At 40.8% G+C, this 15039-nt stretch overlaps 1 protein-coding gene across 9 annotated transcripts in view; it reads left to right on the forward strand.

The window, feature by feature from the left end:
• The window catches only part of NAV3 (neuron navigator 3), a 459986-nt gene that overhangs the window by 377213 nt on the left and 67734 nt on the right, over nucleotides 1-15039 (forward strand). For 8 of the 9 annotated variants that reach the window (XM_082240708.1, XM_082240709.1, XM_082240710.1 and 5 more), the window contains 2 exons: nucleotides 11541-11679; nucleotides 14336-14612. In XM_082240708.1, coding sequence (XP_082096834.1) covers nucleotides 11541-11679; nucleotides 14336-14612 — 416 coding nt within the window. The remainder of the gene's footprint in view (nucleotides 1-11540; nucleotides 11680-14335; nucleotides 14613-15039) is intronic. The other variant, XM_082240711.1, reaches the window with a different exon arrangement.

Consider the following 15039-nt stretch of genomic DNA (forward strand, 5'->3'; position numbering starts at 1 on the left):
GCTTCCCATGGCTATGCATTTGCATTTTGTTTACAGTTGTGTGCATGCATATATAGCGTTTTATCTATATCCAATAAAATTATATTGTTCTTTCCATAACTGTTCAGATACGGTTTCCTGAAAAATACTGCAGAGGGTCTAACCCCCCCCGCCCCGCCCCATTACACTTATTTGCAGAATTGAAAAATAACTGGGGCAACATGGAATGGAAATGATAGCTTTTCAAAATAAGTACTAAAATGTCATTTTTCCCCCACAATCTAAAAGAAAGCTGGGCAATAAGAAAATAAGTGCTGAATCATTATTAATGGTGTTTTTGCTCCCAGCACGCTATTAATGTATCACTATTATAATTGGAATAGTCTCACATCTTAATGTCAAAAAATCCAATAACATTTTAAAATTGAAAAATGAATGCATTTGATAAGAACATAATGTTTAGATTCATTTTCTCCATTTTCAGTATGGTTTTTCAACTTATACTACCACATGCAAGTCACTAATTCTAATGCAGCCAATGTTAGGTTATTCATTGAGATGACAACAGTGCTAATGAAATACATTTTGCATTAATGGCTCAATTATAACACCAAAGATCACTTTGTTCCTGTTAAAACCACTCCCCCCCCCACTGCAAATAGAGGCAAATAGTGAATTAGGGCTATACAATGGATTAAAATAAGAAAAAGCAGGCTATTCAACAATTTGGGAAATTACGGCTGTATTATATGATTTGGCCTCATGTGAATGTTAAGCTTTATGCAACATTTATATGTGGCTATATATTAGATTTATCTTCTCTCCTGGTTTTATCCTACATATAGGTTGCAATTATCCCCTAATGGATCCTTATTATATATAGCAGTGGATGGACATCCGATTCATTAGTCTTTTGTATACTGACTATGTTCCCTCTTTCCTATCATTTTAATCTTCTCTGAAAAATTCTGTAATGAGTTGACAAATGTACAGTTTGCTTTTGCTGCAGCTTTTCATTTCATGCATTAATTTACAATAACTTTTGCCATCCATATCATGTGCATGGGCATTTAATCATGGTGCAAGTTTCTGAAACATGCAAAAAAAAAAATCTGTTCCTTTTGTCAGTGCAAGGAACCCAATTTTTCATTGGAGCTCCAGTTCATTTAAATTTATATTGCAATGAACAACTGACTTCTCTTGGGACTACAACAGAGGCCTTAAAAGAACAAACCAGAGAGGGAGGAAAAGATAGAGATGGATGGATCTGTCAATTTCAGTTTCTCTCCCCCCCCCCCACCTCCCAGTTTTAAGTTCAGTTCTCTGTTCATTTTGCATCAGTTTCCACATCAGTACAGGTGCAGTACGAAGGCATGACTTCTTACAAACAGAGAGTAGACACTGCATGACATTTCACAGACAGAATTCGCATGTACGGGTAAGGCGACCCCTTAAGTAAACTGGTCTCAAGCCTTTAGAGACAGACACAAAGATAAAATACATAATAGTGTGGTACTTACTGTACTTTTCTGTGTATAAGACTATCTTTTTTTCTTTAAAAATCATGCTAAAAAGTTGTTGTCTAGTGCATAGCGTGGACGTTTGATTGGTTGCTGCCATGGCTCTCAGCGGCTATTGTGCGTGTTATTGGTGGCTGCGTCAATGGGTGGTGTTGATTGGCTGATGCTCCGGCAGTTGGGCGGGTGATTGGCAATGGGACAGATGGGAGGCAGATTTTGTAATGTGTGGGGGTGAGCGGTTTTTAGCAATCCCCCCTTTTAAAAGCTCAATACCCCTGGGTAATCTCCCCCCAAAAAGCTTGACCACTCTGTGCCATCTCCCCCCATTTTCTTAAATTTCAGTCCCCAAAAATAGGGGGTGCTTTATAGATGGAAAAGTATGGTAGTTATCATTCAACTTAGCAGCAAAGTAAAATTGCTTACTTCTGTGCCTTGTATACTTCAAAGATGAGCAAAAATTGAATACATGACAGCATGCCATTTTTTCCCAGCATCAAGGTGCAGTTGTGGGGAAAATGGCACTCTCTAGCTATCGCTGCCTAGTTACCAATTGTTGCTATGCTTCACTCAGCATGCTTACCTGAAAGGTGAGGCTGAAAGTGAACAACTGAAGGAAGGAGGGAGCACAAAAATAATTGTCTGTTTGAACTAGGAAAATGGGAAGCTGCCTTATACCAAATCAGATCCTTGGTGCATCCAGCTCAGGGCCATCTGTACAACTGGCAGCCCCTCTCCAGGATTTCAGGCAGGACTCATCTCCCTTGAGATGACCAGGGCCTAATCTGGGAGCTTTTTCATGCAAAGCAGATGCTCTACCACTGGCAATAATATTCCTGCAAAAAACCCTCACTGGGCTCAACATTGAAGAGTGCTCCACATTTAATATACCTTGCAGTGCATTTACAAGCTAGCATATATATGTATGTGTGTGTTTTAGCTTAAGGTGGGGGGGACAAGCTTCATTAAGCAGCCCCTTTTTAGTAAAAATCTTCACTCTTTTTCAAGTTCAATCATTTCAGGGAGATAAAACTAAAAGATGTGAAAGGATAGAGATATAGTAGTCTGGTAGCTTCCTCCTCCACAAACCCTGGTAATAAAAACAAACAAACAGGAAAATCGAAATACTATCAAGGGATAATTTATATGGGGATGCCTGAGTTGGGCAGAATCTTAAACGCTTTTCCTGTGCTCTGAGAGAACCTATGATATGTGATGTAATTGATTTTTATAGCTCCTTCCCCAGAAAGCTGTATGGTGTTTGATGTTCCTGAAAGTTAGGTCATCTAAAAGATACTGCATGCCCATCTGGATCTCGGGTAGGAGCCCCCGACCTAGGCACTGATCATTCAAAAATCAATGTATATTTCCAATGGAAGTGAAGACAGCCAATTATGTATATAGATGGAAGGACATTTACAACAGGCATAGGCAAACTTGGCCCTCCAGGTGTTTTGGGACTACAACTCCCATCATCCCTAGCTAACAGGACCAGTGGTCAGGGATGATGGGAATTGTAGTCCTAAACATCTGGAGGGCCAGGTTTGCCTATGCCTGATTTACAATATCATTAACACAGCCACTTTTAAAATCATACGATCAAGGTGGCAAAAGTGATCCCTGCCCCCGTTAGGTTTCAATATGGTTATGTATAGAAAAGGTTTAAGTAAATGATTCTGAATTAGATTATGATTAAATATGTTTAACATTTATATTTAGAGGGGGAATTAGCTCTTCTTGGAGATGTAGTGCTTGATTTCCTTTTTCCATATTATATTCATGAGACTTTTTTTTGCAGACAGTGGCAGCTTTAATCAGTCTCTAGTATCCAACTGATAAAGTGATTTCCTTGGCTGCGTACTATCTGTTTTTTGTACAGCTCTGACCTTTGCATGTTAGATTGTTGCTGCTCTCAAGTGAGCTTTATACCATGCACACAGTTTCTTGCTCTCTTGGTTTAATTTATTATCTTCATCAAAATGCAGTGGCAATATTAAGTTCAGTCGTAGCGTTTGCTACATTCGTTAAACTTAGTGTTATCTGCTGCCTACCCAAACCATCGCATTATCCTTTGCCACTCATAATTTCCCAAAGTTTAAAATTTAGATTACGGTTAATTGAACAATTATAGCTGCCCTCCTTGGAAATAGACACTTCCCAGCTCTAGCCAAAGGGCAGTATCAGGTATCCCCAAAGCTACCTCCATGTGTCCAGGAAGGAAATATGGGAGGTTAATGGAGATAACCAGAAGAGCAAAATTGTGTTGATCCAACCTGCAACCTTTTTTGAAATGAGCAGTTTTTACATGGAACAATTGAATAATTTCTCATGGATTACATTCAACAATCAACAAACCAACTTGGGGGGGGCAGTTGCCATTCCTATTCCCTTTCCCTATATTTGCCACTGTCTTGTTTCACCCTTGACCATTTTGAAAGCTCTGAACGGAGAAGATGCACAATTGCCGTTGCCAAGCAACCTTAATGACACTATTTTGTGCGCCTCCAGATGGTGCGGTCCTATACATATCTGCTCAGAAGTAAGCTCCATTGAATTTCTGGGAAAGTGTGCTCGCTGCATATATGACTGTCCATATATAAAGAAGAGGAGTGGTGTGCTGAGCTGGAGCCCTAGCAAGGATAATTTCTTGCCCAGGGGGAACTATTTTGACATGTTTGTGTGCGTGCTTTATATAGAAGAAGTGTTAAGGTAATGGGGTAATGTGATCTTTGTCATGCAATGTGGTCCTCTGAGATGGTCAGGAGCATCAAACCAGGAGGGCTAGGACACTTGAGCAACAGCAGGAGCTAAGTCCACTATGTAGTAAAACAAGGCACTGAGGCAGCAGCTGCAGAACAATGTCATAAATTGCAATAAAGCTGGATATTGGAGCAAAAGATCTGAGCCTCCAGGCGTGGTAATGAAATAAGAGCACATTGAAGCGAGAGCATCTTTGTACATCTTTTGCCCCAGTTGAGGCCTGGAGTACCCAGGAGCCCAGAGGCTAATTCCTGAACCCTGCCTACCTGCACCTGAATGAAATACCTGGAAGGAACAGGATTCTATACTCTCAACATCAGACCCATCTCAGCCTCCTCGTGCTAAGGAAGTGGATATAAAGCTAAACACCTGGTCCAAATCGGATGGACACAAGGGCCAAATCTCTTCTGTGCACAAGAAATCTCTCCAGCCGTTCCGATGATTGTTACTCTCATCCTTTGCACAAAGCAGCCAGTTTTGCACCCTAATGTGAGTTTCTCTTGCCCTCTCCCAGGAACAGGTTTCTGTGACTGTGGCATGAAATCCAAAAAGGGCTTGTCAACACTTCCATTTATCCCATGCCTAGAAAGCATGGGTTTGAGCTGTTTTCCCCTTGCCTTGCTACTTTCCAAGGGAAAATGCATTCTTTAGTGCTAAATCAGAGCAAACGTCAGTCTGGGAAAGCAGCGGGGAGAGAGGAAGTATGGATGAGCCCTTAAAATTTGTTTCATGAGCATATGCCCGTCCCTGGATAGGGGTATGTGTTTTGCATGAGGCTGTGCACCTTTCCTTTCTTACATTAGCCCTACATAGCTGTAGTAAGCTTCCATGGAACCAGACTATGCACATGTGTCTTAAGGCTGTGCTGTCGTGCTGAGAGGGAATAAGCAAGAGAGAATACAAAATCAACTTTCTGTTTTAGTGAAAGCAACCATTTTACACAAGGAGATTTCTGCTCATGTGATTTTGATGGTTACTTATAGACGAAGTTTGATGTGTAAACTGTTCACATGTATCATTTTTGCCCCTCTGGATGCGAGCAATTAAGTTTATCAGAAGACTTTCATAGAATTATCCAGTGAACCATTTGCTGGTATGAACACACACACACACACACACACACACACTTACTTCCAGAAAGTTTACATATCTTCTCTACAGAGTATTTTGATCCTCATAGCAATTATACTCACCTTCTCGCTATATCTTGTTACAGTACACTACACAGATTTTAAAGAATAGATTTCTTAAAAAAAGAAAAAGAAAATACTGTAAGTATGGCTGTTAAAAGAAGAATTCAGTAATAAAATTATAAAAGGCATAGCCTGAAGAAATGTATTGCTTATCATCATTTAACCACATTAATATCTGGTTTCAATTATACCATGGTTTAATCTTTTGTACATAGATAATTCTGTGAATGCTTAATAGGGAATTTAACCAATGACAGAGAGTTATGGACAGAGCCTATGTACTGTATCAGAATGGGCAACTTGTAGCCCCAATACTTCTCAGTCATTCAGCAAACCCAAGAACTGAATCCAGTTGTCAGAAGGTTTGTCATGCATAGCCAGCAGCCGAGTTGCTAACTGCCCAGAAATATGTTCTAGCTGGCCAAATTTTTGCTTTGGGACCAGTTCCCAATAGTAGCATTGACCCCACCCAGCATAATGAGCAACCCCCGGCCTCCTGACAAGCAGCAAGGCTGGCTTACCACATTTTGAAATAATGCACATTACAATTTAAAGAATGTCTGCATGTCTGCTATATTCGGTCTCTAAAATTATCCCTGTATCACTGGTTGATAGAAGCAAGGGCCATGGCTGTTTGTTTACTCACTAGTTATTAAAAATGGTGTGCACCTAGGGAAATAGACAAATTTTGCTCTCAACCTGCCCCAAACTGATGGGCTCTTTTCCAAGAGTGGCAAGAAATCTGGGCTTCTTTGCCTCTTGTATATAGTGGATTGGCTCAGGGATCCACCCACACAGGTTCCAGGTTTTAAAATTTATTTCCATAGCAGGCAGTCCTAGTAAATAGACATTATATCTGTTTTCCACAAACTGCTCACAGACCTTTAAGTCAGGGCAATTAAGCCTGCATACAGGATTGTCTTATGCAAGCATATATTTTTGATTCATATCCCTCCTGTAAACACTACAGAGAAGCATGAAACAAAGTGCAATTAAAATACAGTAATCATTTAAATAGGATAATACGATGAAAAAAGGAGAGGACATTTATATCACTACACAAAAAACTTTAACATTTCATACATAGGAAGAGAAAGTAAGCAAATAAAATATATATCCAATATATATGGAGTATTGCTGCCTTCGTTTTTAAGCTCTTGCACAGACAGTTTTTGATAAACCAACAAATAGGTGCTTAGTTAAGTATTAAATGGGAAGAAGCAGAAAGTTGTTTTACTTAATAACTGAAAACAAAGAATCAAGGTGACTTGCTCATTTGTGAGCTCCCGCATTTTGGCCTAAATTTAACTTGTGTTAATTAACTTGTCAGCACCTGTGTGTGAAAAATGTAAACACTCTCTTGGCTGCAAGCTGTATGTTTTGCAACTAAACAAAAAGCATCTGAGCGGTAATTTTAGCTGAAGTGTTGTTCCTGTGGGTTATTAATACATCGCTGTAATTTCTTGATGGAATTTCTTGATGGAATTCTTCCATTGTGTTTAACTTTGTGTATATGTGTGCTTGTGGTCTTCCATGGGCATGTGTATGGTTGGCCAATGTAAGAACAGAGTGCTAGACTAGGGGGAGTCGTGACCTGATCCAGCAGGTCTCTTCCTTTTGTGTGTGTGTGTGTGTGTGTGTGTGTGTGTGTGTGTTACATATCTAGAGCTAAACATTTTTGAAATCCACTTAAATGTTATGCCACTAATCTGTTTTGAATATGATGAAGGATAATGAAAAACATATTGTTTGCCACTTTTTAATATTTGAGAATCTAGGGGCAGTCTGTTTCATTTTGACTTTGTTACCAATCCAACAAATAACTTTGTCAGATACCTGTAATACTCCAGTTGTACTCTTATTTCAAACAGAAATCAAAGTTAAAAAGTTTGACTCCCAATTAAAATTGAATCAGCAGATTAGTTGCTCCCATGCTGCTCTTGCAGAATATATATCTTATTTCAGGCAGAGAATTTTAAACCCTGGTTCTACATATTTGTTTACTACATGTGGTGACTCAGAAATAGTTGAGGGGATAATTTCATGTGTAAAACAAGATGCCCTTTTATTAAATGGTAAAATGCCTCATTTTATTTTGTTGTATGTTTCCATTTTTCCTAAACCTACAGGGAAAGGTACCTTAAAGAGTAATAGATAGTGGTGGTTCCATTTGTTTATTCCTATTTTTTTCCTAGCCACATACAATTTAGCTGTGAAAATGGTGATGAAATATATTCTATGACCCTGAAGTTATAGGGAATTTATGCTTCAGTGGTTGCCATGCTTGAAAATGACAGGTAATGCATTACGCTTGCTGTGGAAAGGAAGGTAAAGTATGAGTCTAACGGCCTTCATAGGCATTTACCTATGAAGATAGAATAGTTGTTATAAACTTCTAGAAGGATTCATTGTGTAGTCTGACTTGTACAGACAGTGGCTTCATTTTTATGTAGTCTGTGCCATCTTGAATCTGACTAGACAGGGGTAGTGATGCTGCTTTATGACTCATTAGCCGCCATGCCCAGGACTGAACACAAAAATGGTTGATGGATCGAACTTAGTGTCATGGTGATGAAGGCAGCCTTCGCAATTGATGTTTAATGGTATATTACAGAGAGGTTTTCTCAGTAAAATGCTCCAATTATTTTCTTATCTGTCTACCTTAACGAGCTAGAAATAATTCATAAGGAAGTTAGTGAATCAGTTATAAAGTCCTTTTCCTGCCCTAATTCAGCTCGATGGCTAAATTTAGGTTGTTATTTAATGAGCAAAGCTGCTTATGAGGCCAGACTCCCAAGATTCTTCACCTTACTATCGATCCGTAAAAGAACACATTTACCTCTGTCAATTGTGTACTGTATAGTTCTAGAATGGCAAAACCACTTAACACCTGACCTTCAAAACTTGTAGCTGTTTATCTTAAAGGTGTTTTCACAAGTGGTGCTAAAAAAAAAAAGCCTATTCATATCTAGATAAATGTGCCACTTGAAAATACTAGCTCAGGATAGAAGGTGGGGAAAAAGCTAATTTAAAATCAGCCTCACTTATAAAGTGGGAAAATGGGAAAAGGTGATTTAAAGTACATGAGGAACCTTTTTTTCTGTGGATTCAGAATTCTTCCCCCTATCTGCTACTTCTCTCCCTTCCCTAAACTGTAGTTCATTTCCTAAAACAGGGATGACATGGCTAACCCTTTTTGGGCTGAGGGCCACAAAGATCCAGGGCAAACCTTTTGGGAGCCACATGTCAAAGTGGGTGTGGTTGGAGTGTAAAGCTAGGTGTGGCCAAAATTTTAAAGTGAGCCTAACCAAAGCCAAAATTCCTCTCTCCCTTATTTATTGATTCAATATGTTATCAATAATTAAATTTACTGAGCTATATGCACTCCACCCCTTATTCTTTTAAATCCTTCTGCTGTTCCATTTTAGATTCCCACACTCCCTTCCCTCCTTATTCCATGTTAAATCAACTCTTTTGTGCCCAATAATTGGGGGTGGGGGTGATGGTGGGGCAGGAGTGGAGCAACGGGTATTTCTTCACTTTCTACCTGCAAATGAAAGGAGACAGTTTCCTCCAATCTCCTCCACTGAAAAAACCCCTCAGATTGTCAAAGACAGGTGGAGTTTTCCTAGCGAGCTTTCCCTCCCCTAGAAAAACTCTCCTCATTATTACTTGATGGACAGTTCCACTGCATTGCTCCAGAAGAATCTACTACTGTGCTATTCAAGGCAGAAAGCCACAGTGAATCAGGACAGAAGGCAAAAGCGTTGCTATTCACCATTGTCTGTTGAGGTGTTGGAGAGGTCCACATCACCAACGTTGCTCTAGTCTTGAGTGGAGAGGTTTGAAAACTCTTTGCTCACACTAGCACCCTGAGAGGGCTCAACAGACCACCTGCTGCTCAGCATCACCTCCTGCTCACATTTGCACTGGTGCAGCAGGTGTATTGTTGGGGGGCATCAGTAATTGCTTCATGCACAGATATGGCCCACCCCCGGTCTTTAAATGCAGTTATCCCTCTTCCAGGCTCCATTACCAGAGGTCAGCACAGCTGTAAAGAAATCAGCTATAGGGAGGGTTCCTGCAGAGGAAGAAGTAGTGGATGAGACTTGCCTGTGTGTGTTTTTTATACTTTTAAATTGCACTCTGCCCCTGCTTTACATGTGACTGCTCAAATTCACATCTTCCTCCATGCAGTTTGGCCCATCAGATGAGCATGAAGTGCTTGAATTGAACTTCTGATGACCTAACCCAGTGATAAGTTCATTGCATGAGTTTCAGAGAAAGCCGATTAAATCTAGCAAATATAGCAAACAAAATTAATGGCACTCTCTAATTTGAGATAATTATTTTATCTGGCAGGCAGTTGCTTAGGGAAATTCTTATTTAAGATAATGGCATGTTTCCGATTACACATGGACATTATCATTGACATGATACGGCAGCAGTGAAGAGTCTAAACATTTATTGTAAAAAATCATGAAGTCGCTTTGATTTTTTTTTTAAACAGCAGTTGTTAAACATTCCTCAAATGATTGAGTTTCTGCCTGCAGAAGTCTTTCTAATCGCTCAGCTCCATCATGTCTGGCCACCTCACACCTCACCCCACCAGCTTCTTTTAATAGATTGGGGAGGGTGTACTGTTCATGCAACAGCTGTGAGATGAAGCAACAGCTGCATTTGCTTACACATCAAGAAGTGTCACAGAAAAAGCTAATGTGGTACACTCAAGTGAAAAACAGCTTTTCATAGTGTGGTGGCTCTCTTTCTTGATGTGGGAGTCTGCAGATGGTAAAACGCCTGCCATGACTGTGCAAATCAACTAAAAATCTGGCTGACCCAACTCCATTTATCTAGCAGCTCAATATCTACTTTTAATGGTCACCTCTTACTTAAACTAAAACTTGGACACAGCCCAGAATTGTTTTTGAAGTGTGCTACTGAATTATTATTATTATGGGGATGTCTACAGAGAGTATGGAAAGCCTGGATACAAATACTCTCAAATCCTCGCAAAACTGAGTACTAAAGATAATTAATGCCTTAATAGGTGGTTTTTAACCTGGGGCAGAAAGTAATCAATAAGGGACAAGGGAATTTCTCAGCTTCAGTCCTGCGGCCAAAGTACTGTTGCAATTTATTCATTCAATTTATGCCCTACCACATGCTATAAAATACAAAAAAAAGCGCCTCAGGGTAACTCACAACAAATAAATGTGAGATTTCAAAGCAATCTTGGTGGCTCCTGTTTGGCAAACATCTGAGGAATTTTGAAGAAAGCAGTAGGAATCTCATGAAAAGTAGCAAATTTCTGATAGGGAAATTTCTGCTTATCTGGGATGGACAGAGCAGGGGCTGGTTGTCACTCTCCAGTGTAGTTGGCAGCCTTTACTACATCAATCGGTCACAAGCTGTGCAGGCTTGCTGAAAACGTGCAATGGATTTACATCAAGGATCTGCATCCAATCATTGCTCCCTGACACACGTCCACTGCATATCCTCCCATTTTTGCAATCATGCTTTCCTCCTTCAGGCATTGTTGGTGTTGGCTAGACAGGGTGGACAAACTTCAAACCTAATCTGAGATCTAAAGCACGAATTGGGCTTGACAGTTGGTTAGAGTACATCCAAAAGAAATATTTCTTTTCTTTTTCCCGGGAAACCCGTAGAAGTGCTTCAAGCTTAATAATAAAACTAAGGCCAGAAATTCAGGCCGGTGTAATGAATTTCACTTGGGAGTGTTCCAAAGGTGATTGCAACGAACCATGAAGCGACCAGCTCTAACAACATATATATATACCTGGCCCTGCTAAAAATTGAAATTGCATTTTTTGAATGGCTTCCTGATGGAGTTGCTATCAAGGCATATATTTTTTTAGCAAGAAATAAATGGTTAATTAAAAACACCTAGAAAATGATACAATGTCATGTTTAATTTCTAAGGTATTGTTTAATTTCTAACCTCTTTTTTGGGTGGTGGTGGGGAAATGGTGAACTAGCTGATTTCTATTTGCATTTTCTCATCAAGGTGTGAATAGATGACATACTCATCTTCTCTTTCTTTCTCTCCCCCGCCTCCACCTGCCTGCAGCTGGGATGACAGCAGTTCAGTTAGCAGCGGCCTCAGTGATACTTTGGATAACATCAGCACAGATGATCTGAACACAACATCATCGGTCAGCTCTTATTCCAATATTACTGCCTCTTCAAGAAAGAATGCACATACCCATGTAGGTGTTGACATTTTCTGCTCTGTCTAGCACTGGCAGCCTGATGAATCCAGGCCACTGCTTAGGGGCTTTATTGCTTATTTTTCCATTTCACTATTGCACACACACAATTTTTCCCCCTTTTCCAAACGTCCTTTTTATTTATTTTTGCAGGGTGGTTTGTTTTTCTTTGTTTGCAACAACCGCAATCCTCCTAAGCTTCTCCCAGCACAATTTGCAGATATAATTATGCAAATCTGATGATACAGTGACGTCATAAAACCACAATGAAATAGTTAATTGAATACAAAGACAAACAAGCACCAACTTCTGTGCATGTATCTTCGTGTACCAAAGAGGAAGACCTGTTTCCTCATCAAGGGCCTGTGGAGAGTCATAAACTCTGCTGGAGTTTAATGGCACTATCACATTTTCTATTGCTCACAGCTTGAAATTTCTAGGAACTCAGAGAAGTTCTGTACTTTATTCTGATGAGGAGGGGGTGTTTTAAAGGTAAAGTGTCATGCTATTCGTGATTATCACACCCCTTTTATAAATGCAAGCGCCATGTGTAAGGGTACAGATCGCAGCCCGGCTATTTTAAAGAGCTGTTGTGCCCTATGTTGGTCTATTGGCCCCTAATGAGAGCCACATTTCAGTCAAGCCAGTTATTGCAGCACTGACAACTTTGGTAAGCATATTGCAAACTTTTGACACATTTGAATTTGCTTCTTGTTTTCTGTTTTTGGCGCATGAGCCCAAGACATGAAATCAAGCTAAAGAGACCCTGTTCATTGTTGCTGTTTTAAAGGCAATGGAAAGAAGTCACCTTATCAGTTTGAGCTTATAACTTTATTCTAACAAGACTCCTGCCCCAGACCTCAGGCAAGCTCTACATGGGCCTGGTTATAAGCAGCATTTGGTAACGGCCACAATTGGTACCAATTGTTGCAAATTATTATCAGCTGGCTATTGTAAGTGACGCAGGTCACTTGTAAGAGGGACACGCGTGGCGCTGTGGGTTAAACCACAGAGCCTAGGACTTGCCGTTCAGGTTGGCAGTTTGAATTCACGCAACAGGGTGAACTCCCGTTGCTCGGTCCCAGCTCCTGCCAACCTAGCAGTTCGAAAGCATGTCAAAGTACAAGTAGATAAATAGGTACCGCTCCGGCAGGAAGGTAAATGGCATTTCGGTGCGCTGCTCTGGTTCGCCAGAAGCGGTTTACTCATGCTGGCCACATGACCCGGAAGCTGTACGCCGGCTCCCTTGGCCAATAAAGCGAGATGAGCGCCGCAACCCCAGAGTCGTCCACGACTCGACCTAATGGTCAGGGGTCCCTTTACCCTTTACCTTTACTATTGTAAGTGAATGCGGTGCGAAGGACATCCTCTGTAGATGCCCCAGTTTCCCATAGGCCCAGCATTCATATGCAGAAGATTCCCATACTCGGCAGAAGGCTGCCACCTTCTCACCCCACCGTATGTGCATATAGGCGCATGCCGAGATGGTACAAGATGGTATTAGGGGGAAATGGGAAAGCTGGACACACACCCCTGTTTGCACCACCAACCTCCATGGCACGTGAGTGAATTTAACTGAGTAGAGTAGGAGATCTGATCCTCCATTCCAACTAACAGCCGGTTGTGCAACCTGCCCATGCGCACCTGTAGGTAGAGGAAGGGGGCACTTAAGGATATCCTCTCCATGCAAGGTCTATGCCTGCATGGTCTGTATTGTGCCCTCTGGGTTGTGAATACTGAAGGCAACAGCTTTGATTCAGAAATTCAGGAGCACGTTCTGAGGTTCTAATGCGCCTATGTGGAGCTGTCCTCAATGCCTCCATTCTTGTAGTAGTCCTGGCGCCTGCTGAGCTCCATGGAAGCTTGCTTTGGGGTGGAAGGCTGCAGCAGTGCACCCAGATACATTTACTTAGTGGTATTACTTAGCATTTACTTAGCATAATAGGCTTATGCTAATAAGATTCCAGGTTAACTCGTTATGTAATTCTAAGTCCATTGGGCCAGTGTCATCATGCCAAGATTTGGGTGTTGGAGTCTGGAAAAATCTGGAACAAGAGATTATTCATTTTTAATGTTCTCTAGCTTTCCATTTTATGGGGGCCATTGTCTTAGGGTCTCTTAGGCAATGTTGATGTTCTAATCCAGGCTTCCTCAACCTCGGTCCTTCAGATGTTTTGAGACTACAATTCCCTTCATCCCTGATCACTGGTCCTGCTAGCTAGGGATCATGGGAGTTGTAGGCCAAAAACATCTGGAGGGCCGAGGTTGAGGAAGCGTGTTCTAATCAAGGGCATTCAGGCACATATGGAAGCTTCAGAGAAACACTGCTTCTTTTGGATAGGTTTTTTTTTTTTAAAAAATAATAAAATAAAAATTAATTGACATTTACAAACCAGTGTTGCTTCAAGCTAATAACATTTGAGACATCTCCCTGAAATGACACCATTAGTGCCAGCAGTATAAGTAGTGTTGTTGTTCGTAAAATTAGTGGGGGAAAGCTTCTCAGAGAGACTATTAAGCAGTTGGAGCTAGGGAAGAAAGATGTTAAAGTGAATCTTTGTTTCCTCCTCCTAATCCCTGCACTCTCATGCCGTAATGAAAGAAAATAAAAGCCAGACGATTACTGAGTAATTTTCATGATATCAATTCCTCATAGCTGAAGACTGATTCAGAGAAACGTTCAGTAACAGATGGCGAACCGTGGGGCAGCAGCGAGGAACTGAAGAAACCAGAGGAAGATTTTGACAGCAACATTGACGGCAGTGGCAAATGGAAGGGCCATCCCTCTGGAGCGCTTGAAGATGCTGAGAAGGGGGGCCAGAAAACCTCTCTGTCTGTCTCTCAGACTGGCTCCTGGAGAAGAGGCATGACCGCACAAGTAGGAGCAGCGCCATCTAGGCACAAAACAGGAACAAGCACTCTCAAGACGCCTGGTAGGAATGGGCATCATCAGAAACTGAACTTGCAGTCGGTTGTGCAAATTGCTCCAAGTTACTGTTCTCATTGATAAGACCCTGAGAACGGGTTAGGGAAATTTTCACATGACGTCTTCTCTTTTTGAGTAGAAAGAGGCAGCTATAGAGTTCTAGAGAGAATTAGAGTTTGCCTTTGTGAAATATTACTTTAAAATAGCACTATGCATGTTTGTGTTAGTAATGAGTGACTAAAAATTGATAGATGAACGAAATGAAAATCAATAGACACATTTTAGTTCGTTGGACACCACATCTGAAACCTGCAATTATTCCTAAGTAATAGGCTTGAGGAGTTTCCAACAGCTTTTAGTACAAGCTATAAGGCTACGCCAACCAAATTTAGCTAAGTGTTATTATTAACTGCAAACAGCTAATAATGGTTGCA

This window comes from Podarcis vaucheri (assembly GCF_965113315.1).
Source record: "Podarcis vaucheri genome assembly, chromosome: 10".
NCBI lineage: Eukaryota > Metazoa > Chordata > Lepidosauria > Squamata > Lacertidae > Podarcis > Podarcis vaucheri.